Below are 10790 nucleotides of genomic sequence, written 5' to 3' on the forward strand. Positions count from 1 at the left end.
ATTAAAATTATGTTACTTAATTTTTTTAATCTTTTGGTTTAGATTTTCCTTCACATTTTCATCACTATTTTGATAAAAATGATTTCCATGGAAGTGAACTGGCTAATTATTACATTTAATGAAAATGCAGTGACAGATCCTGAGGTAAAATAAAATTTTAGTTTTTGAAATAATACTATACAATATCCTCTATATATTTTATCCTTAAGATAGTAGCAATAATATAACCTATGTTTGAATTATATGGTGCGTTTTTAAAGTGTTCCCCTCTTTTGCTAAGTTTAAACCTTAATTAAAAATAGGAAGAAGACGGTTAGGGTTGCTATCAAAAAGAACAAAATTAGTTTTTAACTATTTTTGTTCTTTTTGACCACAACCTGGACCATTTCCTTCATACTTTATTAAAAATGTTTTGATTCAAATCCCATTTGACATTAGATATGTCTTGGAATGTCAGGGGCATTTTTCTTAATTCAAATAGTTGACCATGGTTTTTTGTTCTGCATAAAATAATAGGATTTCTGCCTTTATTGGTTATATACGCTAAACCTTAAAAAAGTTAAATCATATATAAAGATTTTTTTTTTGTGCCTAACTTTAGACAGTATCTGGGTAGCTAAGACGTAATATTAGTGTAAATGTCTGTTCATTAAAATCCAGAACTATAAGTCAGTCTCCTTCACTATTCGCTGCGATATCTTTTGCTGAATATTTCAGAATCAATAAAAGACCCCGACACGTTCAGTCGGAATAATAATCATCATTAAAAGTCATACTGATTCAATCACGAAGACCGCTACCCTCTCAATCCGACTGACGCTTACTTGCATATGAGGTATATACAGAACAATAAGAATTCAGTGCAATCGATTGGTTATAAACAGAAAATATTTGCCATTTTTTTTGCATTTGACTTCGAGAATAAAATGAAACGTTGAATCTGAATGAAGCGATTGCAGCTTCACTTTTTCATTACCTTTTCCACTTCATATTTTGAATAATAGGATTTCAAAATTTTCTTGGTATCCATCAGCATTGCCCCTGCACGATAGATCCAAACGTCCATATTTGGTTTTATTGTCATTCAGACTGCCCATATATATATAATTCCTAATAAATACGAATAATCTAACTTAACAGTTCTTTTTTTGTGACCACTCCTCTTCCTCGTACCTCTTTGGATCTGGCGCCTCACTACTTGGCGAAAAGTTGCCGTCTTCCAAATTTTATCAAACTACCATTTAGAATATTATTAGATGTTTAGTTCAACTTCATTAACCATTAATTTATGGTTGTCGTGGCTTAGTTTATACGTCCCTATAGTAGTACTTTAATACTACAGTTCTTTATTATATCTTTTCAGTTATGGCTTCTTATAGAGCGAGGTAGATATTATTTATCTATGTGCATTTGAAGTTAACATGACATTATTCAAATGATATACTTTTTTTTCTAGGGTAAAGGAATTTGAAGATATTATTAATGAAGAGGAGATTGATTTGTATAAATTGAAAAGCGTTTGTTTCAATGGTAAATCAAGTTTTATTTTTTGACATACGCCCACTTTTGTTGACACCCATTTAAGATATCGGTTGATATTTGATCTATCAGCCAACAAATGTTACTAAATTTTCGAAAATAATATTTTCATTTTCTATTTTAGTTTCTTTGTTCCTACATCATATTGTCTTTTATTATATTCTTCTAAACTTTTTTTCCATCCTCAGCCTGACTGACAGGTATGGAAGATGTTTTCTAATTGTACAACTCCTTCCCTGATCCTGTTAATATCACAAATAGGAGGTACATAACTAAGTTATCAGGATATAAGGAGGTTGTTATCATATTCTGTTCTTATAAATCAACCTTATATAATAAAGTTGTTATTTGTACTGTTTCTGGTTGCAAAAGTTTTATATTCGATTTCCATCTTATGAAATATTTTGCTGTTTCATCTGGACTTAATTATAATAACAATATTTTACATCACAGTAATTATTACTAAATAAATGCGCTTATTTTTTTTTACTTTGTAAACTATTATTTCTGTCTAATTAAAATTGATTTCATCCTTAACATTTCTGTCAAATATTTCTTCTTTTTTTTTTTTTTAACTTCGTGCTTATTCATTAATTAATTTTTTTTGTATTGTATAGTTCATGGTACTTGCAATTAAAATTTCCTTAGAATTTCTATTCTTTCATGACAGTAACCCTCCCTTATCTAAATTCAAAGTAACATTGAGGTATTTGACCATTAAACCTAAATGTTAATGATTAGTAAATTACTAACTACATTAAACCAAAATTAGTAGCATTTGACTACTGTACTTGCACGTTAAAATTAGTTTTTATAGGTCAACTATTTTTATAATTTCTCTTTTCTCAGCTTTAACATCGGTTCGAACATTAGAATTTTGAAGACATTCGTTGTTTTTGCTCTAAATCCAATGTATTTGCTATTTATTGTTAGTGAAGCTCATTAATCATCTAAACTAGAAAAAGATTATTAATTTTGTTTAATTATAATAAACACTCTATTGTTTAATGTATGTTGTTATTCCTAGGCATACCTGAGGAACAAGTGAACAGAGCACTCTGCTGGCGGTTAATGCTTAATTATCTTCCACCTGATAGAAGATGCTGGAATGAAGTATTGGCAATGAAGAGGAAGTTATATGCCCAATTTGTGGGTAAGCTCTTCTCCAAATATTTAATTAAGTTTGTTGTGTAATTCTGCAGTTATGTTGTATTTTAGATGAGATGATTGTCAATCCTGGGGCATCATGCAATGAGTCAGGAGAAAGAGTCGATGTCACAATGTCTGATCATCCTTTGAGTTGTAATCCTGATAGTCTTTGGGATGCATTTTTCAGGGATAACGAAGTGCTCCTCCAAATAGACAAAGATGTGAGGTATAATCATACTTTTTTTCACATCTTGATAGCTTTATTTTTTAAAATTCATTGACCTAATGTGATACCAACTATAACTAAAATTAAACTAAGATTAAAAATAGATATCAACTACTTGTTTTTAATGACACTTTTCAGAATTGGATTTGTATTCTTGTATAATATAAATCTCAGAATAAAACTATTTATATATATTTAAAATCAAAATTTGTCTGTTTTCATTAGAGTTTATAAGATTTTTTTTAAAATACATTTTGATGACTAAAGTGAAGTCATATTTATTTTGTTATTACATTTTGATTGTCATGTTTTATCCAGGCGGCTATGCCCAGACATATCATTCTTCCAGCAGGCGACTGAGTTCCCATGTTCAGCAGTTGTTAACTCCGGTGGTGAGAAGAGACTCCATGGTCGGGTTCAACACCCAGTCCTAAATTCTGCCAATGTTGAGAGGAAAGGTTTAGGAATTACCAGAGTATGTAGTAGTTAATCGTAAAATTCTTTTTATTATGCCTATTCCTGTTTTTTCTCCCTGATTATGTAGTTTTATTGCTTGTTTGGGATTTTATGAGTCTAAAGGCTGGTTTAAACACTGCCAGTAGTTGGTATGCTATCCAGATTTTGACTGGAAGATCACTAATAGCAACTGAAATTCCAGCTGACTAGTATAAGTAAATATACCTAGAATTATGCAGATGTTTAATGTGTTTATTGGCCAGTATATAGAATTGTTGTTCAAATAAATTCAAAAATGATTGAATTTAATCTCTTAAGTTTTGTGGGATGAGCTCTTAGAAATTATTATTCTTTACTCACCGAGTTATAGCACGTTTCTTTGTCCTTGAAGTTTGCTGTTTTCATGATTTATTTGGTATTGGTCTGGCAAGTAGGCCTAGTTGTTCTTTTTTCCAACTCCTGCTGGCTACTTTGAAGTTAGTGGGAGTGTCAAGATTCATTTTTCAGGATTGGAATAATGGAATGAAATAATTATTAACTTTCCCGTATGGGAATCGAACCCACCACTTTCCCAACTGAGCATTCTAGGACCCATTCCCCTAGGCTCACGAACGTTACGTCCCTTTTCATGTTATAATCCTTATCATTAAACCATGGCAGTTAAGCCTTAACCAACATCAGTTTATCCCCCAATATTTTTTTTTCAATTATCACTGATTCCAAGTAATATGTTAACGGTAAAATTTAAATTTTTTATTTGGTACATGTTTTACTGAAAAGGTTGGAACATTCATTTTATCTGTGATAACTTGCATTAACGCACCCCTCACTTCTCGGTTATGATATTTTGGGTTAATAATGTTTTAAAGATTTTGATGTTGATAGTAACTGACTTGCTGGCAACCTCTACTAGCACACTGACTAACTATGTTTAAATCAGCCTTTAGAAGTTGTATTTACCAATTAATGTATTTTCTGATTTATTTACTTTACTAATTCATTCTCCTAAGACGAAAGAAGAATGGTAGACTGTTAAAATTTCCAAAACAGTTATTTTTTTTTTTTTTAAAGAAATGACATTTAAATTTAAATCTGTACCGCTACAACCCATGAAGGGTCAGGATTTCAGAAGTTTGTAAAGAAGTACTATTACTAGACCAATGGTTGTGCTAGGAGGTGATTTGGTCAGAATCACGCTTGAAAAGAAATGGCATTAAACTACTTAAATTGTTTGTTCAGAGATTTATTAAATGCAAAGGGTTTTATTAAATGATTTTGGAAGTAGTGATTACAGTGGAACCTTAATGTAATGAATTTCATTTTATCATTTTAAAAAAATTGTTATTTTGATTTATTTTTTATTTTTATTGAGGCTTATGTGCCTTAAAATTCATTAAATTGAGGTTTATACACTTGTTTATTGACAATAAGAGAAATTTAAGGTATTTAATTAAATTTAATGTGATTTTATTTTTAATGCTTTTCATTTTGGATCACAGCAAGTAAGTGATTTCAATTTCATGCTTCATTCAATTCAAGCTTTTGAAAATAATTATTTTGTGAGAAATTTAAGCAGTTTTTAATTAACATTTGAAGATATAATGGTATCCGTAAATTAAATTATCTCCTAGAAGATGTTTTTATACTGTATTCAAATATGTTTAGTCCTCCAAAGTTATTCATCTGTATGAGAGAGAACTTTTTTTTTTTTATTCTCTCACTGATTCTAAGTCAGTTCTGCTGACATCCTTTACAGTTCTTATTACTTAGGTATTTAAAATCAGCTTAATTCAAAAATCAGATTCATATTTTAATGATCTTCAAGTGAAGTCCTAATCTGGCCTACTTAGGAGCAGTTGAATATAAAGCACTTTTCTCTGTATTAATTTTATTAATTAAATTTATGTAGTTTTGTAGAATCTTATTTGATTCTTCTTTTATAAAACTAAATACAACTATGTTGATAAAAGGAACTAGATTTTGAAATAAATATGGATAAAACAAAATGTATGGTTAACAGCAGAAATAGCAACAATATTGGTGATATAGGAGGAAATACATTTAAACAGGTAGAAAAACTATTTTATTTAGGGCAAACTGTGATTAGAAAAAAAAAAAAAAAAATAATGAGGAAATAAATCTTATTTTTCAGTTTTTAAATTATGTAGTTTGGGCCATCCGTAGCTCAAATGGTTAGGCCTAGGTCTATCGTTCTGAGGTCTGTGGGCAGCATCAGTTCGAATCCGGCCTGGGGCGTTGATTTTTTTCATTAAGTAGCGATCCCACATGAATGTGGACAGCGATCCAAAATGAAAAACTTGACTCCCCACCATGGTTAGTATAGGTTGGTCACCTGTAGATAACTAGGCAAACATAACCTTCACTGTCCCTTAAAAAAAAAAATTACTTAGCTTGCGTATTAAGTTATTATTCAACGTTAGTTAAAAGTTATTATTCACAAATCTATTATCCTATCCTCTTTACGAATGCGAAACTAGACATTTTACATTGGGTGCCGAACGTCGCCTCAAGCAGTTTAAAAATAAATATTAAATAACATATTGAGACCAAAGAGGATGAGATAATCGGAGAACTAAAAAGGCTAAACAACGGCAAATTGCGTGAACTGCATTCTTTAAATATAATTCAGATGATAGTATTTAATTGAGGCTTATAGGGTTGTAGGGTTTAGCAAAAAACGTATCCCTAAAAAGTAACTAACACTGTGGGGTTGACCGAAACATGGGTGGGAGAATTGTATCAAGACTGATTTTGTGAATTAGGGTTTGGATTGACATCAGGATAGATGTGTGTAGACAGCGCTTGGTGGTATTGGCATCGAACCTTTTGGTTCGCTTAGCCTTTTGTCATTATCTTATTTTATTTTGGTTATTGGAATTAAAAGTGAGAATTTTATATAATTATTCTTTATGTCTGTATATAGTTATAATTAATGAGGTGATAAAAGTTTATTAATAGTGTTTGCAGATAAATAAATTTGACTGTGTTTTAATGGATAATTGACTAATTAGATATTAATGTGTTGACCTGGGCAGAATAGCCTGAATTAAGTTTTTAGAGTGTTTTAAATTATATGTTTTCAAAGTGATATTGAGATTGTCCCTGAAGATGGCCGGATTGGCCGAAACGTTGGACGTATAAAAGAAATAAAAAGTTTTAAGACTATAATGGATAGTGTTTGAATTATTTATTAAAAAATTACCAGTCTCAAGAAAATATTAAGATTATAAATAAATATAGTTATAATGTTTCACTTAGGAAATATTCACTTATGATATATAATCCTTTATCAGATTGCATTATCGCGAAGAAAGGCACCAGAGGACTATGCCCCCCTTGCAGAGGGTTCAGAAGCTCACTGGGAAGTGGTCCAAAGGATACTGTTCCTTTATGCAAAGCTGAACCCTGGGCAAGGCTACGTCCAAGGCATGAATGAGATTGTTGGACCGATCTACCATGTCTTCGCTAGCGACCCTCATCAGGAATGGCGGGGTAACTATTTGTGTATAATTTTTATTCATATCCTTCACTGAAATGTTTTATTTTGATTAATTGGTCAAAACAAACACTAAGAAAAATATACAAAGATTATTGCTAGGATACTTGATCATAGTTTGACATTTAATACTATTATGTGGTACGTAATATTTAATATTATGTTTATTCTTATTTCTTGTTGTAGAACATGCTGAAGCTGATTGTTTCTTCGCTTTTACAAATTTGATGGCAGAGATCAGAGACTTTTTTATCAAAACTTTAGATGAGACTGAATCAGGTATCTATACTGATTTTTAATATCTACAGTGATTGGTAGCTTGTAATGTTTTTTATTATTAATTATCATAAAAAAAGATGTGAAATATATATGAAAATATAATTAATTATAAATATACAATAAAACTTTGATCAGTTTTTGTTATTATCATATAATTTTATACTAAAAAAAGGTGGGTTAAGAGTGGTTTATTAGGTTTTGTCTTAGTATTTTTAATTGATATTTATAAAAAATTAATCCAAAAAAAAAGAACCAAAATAAAGTTGTTTATAATTGAAATATTATATTTTCTTATTTTTATTATAAAATAAATATTATTTTACTTTCACATACCTATATAAGGAATGTATAGCTAGGTAAAGTATTGCAAAAAAGGAAAAATAGAGATATTAGATTCAAATGGGAAAAGCCAAGACTGTCCGATCTTTCCTGATACTGCTGTGTTAGCTTTTGTTAAACTGTTGCATCCTTGGCAGGAACAAATATATATTTGTTATTTCTATCTCGAGAAATCCTAAAATAGGAATTTTGATAGTAACATATTAACTAAAATTAATGTAATGGTTACTAACACAACTAACAGCTGTACCCCAAAATCTAGCAGTAGACTATCTCAGAAAGACTAATCGCCTTAATTCTAGTGGAGTTGGTATTGATGTCCGTATAAACACCTGGAATCTATTTACCAGGGCATTCAAAAAGTCCTGTCGTTTTTCGTTTGTTCGTTGTTTATTTTGATTCTAGAGTGTTTGCTAATTAATTCCGTTCAATACAACTTTTATCCATGTAAACACAAATGTTTATACTTTATGAATAGGAGGCTAAGGAGGATTAATTTAATGCAGTCACCATCCAACTGTCTAGTTAAAATGATTCCAGTTGAAACTCAAATTCGGTCGATTTTGCTCTATGAGTTTAAACTTGGCTCAAAAGCTGCCGAAACTGCTAGAAAAATATGCTCCGTGTTTGGGGAAGATGTGCTGTCTGAGCGGAAGGCCACAATTTTGGTTTTCAAAATTTCGTGGAGGCGACGAGACACTAGAAGACGAGGCACGCTCAGGTCGACCAACTGTAGTTGATAAGGAGGACGTTCGAAGAGTAGTAGAGTTGGATCCGCGTCAAAGTTGTTCAGAGATAGCCTCTCAACTTAATATCTCAGCCACCACTGCCTGGAATTACCTTAAAGAACTGGGAAAAGTGAAAAAACTGGATAAATGGATTCCTCATAAGCTTTCAGATGCCAATATGCTTGTTCGCTTGACAACTGCATCTTCGTTAACTTCCCGCTTGAAAGTCGAACCCTTTTTGAATCGAATCATCACCTGTGATGAGAAATGGGTGTTGTACAACAACTTCAGACGATCATATCAGTGGTTGTCGGCAGATGAGAAACCTAAACAATTTCCAAAACCAGATCTCCATCCAAAGAAAGTTTTGCTCATTGTTTTCTGGACAGCCAAAGGTATAGTGCATTTTGAGATTCTGAATCAAGGGCAAACCATCACTGCAGAAGTATACTGCAATATACTGGACCATTGCCAATCCAAGCTTAAGACTTTTGATCCCTGCTTAGTCAACAGAAGAAGACCTTTGCTTCTTCAAGACAACGCTCGACCACACACCGCCAAATTGACCAGGGAAAAATTGACAGAAATAGGCTGGGAAGTTTTGCCTCACCCACCATATTCCCCTGACCTGTCACCCACTGATTATCACCTATTCAGAGATCTCGACAACAATCTGAGACAAAAATGTTTTCAAGACCGTGACAACCTAATTCACGAACTGACCACTTATTTTTGCAGTAAAAATCAACAGTTTTTTAAGGAAGGAATTTGGGCTTTACCATCTCGTTGGGAGAAGGTTACCGACTGTAACGGTGGATATTTTGATGAATAAAGGTGATTATTTGAAAATATTTATTTATTTATAATTTCCCCCAAAAAAACGACAGGACTTTTTGAATGACCTGGTATTTACACAACATAACAAATGTTTTACATGTCTATGTATCTTTGATGCGCGGTCATAAAGGCTTAAGTCACTTTTTGAGCATTTAGAGATTATGTAGTATTATAGCACCAAATCAGAGCTACCGGTTGGTAATAAGGTCTTTATGCTTCAGATAGACTTACTATTATGTTGTTTTATAAAAATAACAATTACAAAAATATCAATAATTAGATTTTACATAATGTTTTGAACTTTGTTTTTGTTCTCCTGAAAAATTCCTATTTACGACTTAAGCTCTTATGACCGCGCATCAAAGATATATGTTAAAGACTTAAACATAAATTTTAATTAAAAATAGACAAAATAACTTATAGTTACAAAAATTAAAATAAACTAATAGTTATAAAAAAGAAATTTCAACTGGAAAGGAAAAAAATTAATTAATAATATATCTAGCTTTGAGCTTTAAAAATTATTTATAATTATAACATTCTGGTGGCTAATATGTACTTGGTAAAACATTATTCTTGGGTCACTTAAGACCATAATTGTTTTATTTAAAATGTTTCAGGAAACTTATATTTGAAAATTATGTATTCTTAATTTTCATTATAAAATTTAGCCAAACAATTAAATTCTTTATTCATTTTTCTGTTAAAATGAATATAATATAATAAATGTATCCATATTTATTTATTGAAGCATAAATTTAAATTTAAAATATATAAGAAGATGGTCAGGGTTGCGGTCAAAAGTGAAACAAAAATAGTTTACAACTTATACAAAATGATTTATATCTTTTTAGCCCTGATGAAGCCCTGCAAAGTGGGGTGAAACGTCGGAAAATAAATAGTTGTAAACTATTTTTGTTTCACTTTTGACCGCAACCCTGACCATCTTCTTATATATCAATTTTTACGGTTAACTATATGTACATATATTAAATTTAAAATATGTGGTTGGTTTTAAAAGTAATGTATAGATTATTTATGCAGGTATCAATAAGTTGATGGAGCGACTCTGCAGTGAGCTTAAAAGAAATGATCATGAAATATATATGAGATTACAAGAGCAAGAACTGAGACCACAGTATTATAGTTTTAGGTAATTAAAATAATTTTTTATGACAAATTAAAGTTCTATCCATAAGTAATAATATTGAATATTAGTAAAGTAGGTGATAATTAATAAATAATGAAATACTATTTACTGAAATAATTGAATAATGTGAATAAAATAACATATTTCAAAACAGTATTTAGTTTAAATTATGTAGAAGTTGGTCAGGGGTGTGATCAGAAGAGAACAAAAATAGTTAACAACTATTTATTTGCCGATGTTTCGTCCCAGTTTGTAGAGCTTCATCAGGGCTAAAAAGATACAAAAACAACTAAAAATCTTTTGACATAGTAAGACAATAAGATACAAAAAAATAAATTAAGATAGGGTTAAAATTATGTAAAAATTAGTGGAAAGAAAATTATATACAAATGAAAGAGAAGAATAAATAAAATAGATGAAAGGAATATGGTCCGGGTGCGGTCAAAAAAACTCAAATAGTAGAATTATACTATTTTAATGAGCCAACGTTTCGCCCCACGTTGCAGGGCTTCGTCAGGGCTAAAAAAGATACAAACACATAGTTACAAAAGGAAAACAAAAACATAAGTG

General features: G+C 30.7%; 1 protein-coding gene across 4 annotated transcripts in view; it reads left to right on the forward strand.

Annotated features, from left to right (window-relative positions):
* Window positions 1-123: 123 nt before the first annotated feature.
* LOC106681700 (TBC1 domain family member 13) overlaps window positions 124-10790 on the forward strand; it is a 24546-nt gene continuing 13879 nt past the window's right edge. For 2 of the 4 annotated variants that reach the window (XM_014422159.3, XM_067048807.1), the window contains exons 1-8: window positions 1169-1385; window positions 1457-1530; window positions 2567-2692; window positions 2758-2914; window positions 3233-3389; window positions 6685-6883; window positions 7074-7166; window positions 10115-10223. In XM_014422159.3, the coding sequence (XP_014277645.1) occupies window positions 1366-1385; window positions 1457-1530; window positions 2567-2692; window positions 2758-2914; window positions 3233-3389; window positions 6685-6883; window positions 7074-7166; window positions 10115-10223 (935 nt within the window). In that variant the 5' untranslated portion in view covers window positions 1169-1365. Of the gene's footprint in view, window positions 145-1168; window positions 1386-1456; window positions 1531-2566; window positions 2693-2757; window positions 2915-3232; window positions 3390-6684; window positions 6884-7073; window positions 7167-10114; window positions 10224-10790 lie in introns of those variants that run through there. The other 2 variants (XM_067048808.1, XM_067048809.1) reach the window with 2 other exon arrangements.

This window comes from Halyomorpha halys, unplaced genomic scaffold (assembly GCF_000696795.3).
Source record: "Halyomorpha halys isolate HHAL.00 unplaced genomic scaffold, Hhal_1.1 Scaffold360.1, whole genome shotgun sequence".
In the NCBI taxonomy this organism is placed as follows: domain Eukaryota; kingdom Metazoa; phylum Arthropoda; class Insecta; order Hemiptera; family Pentatomidae; genus Halyomorpha; species Halyomorpha halys.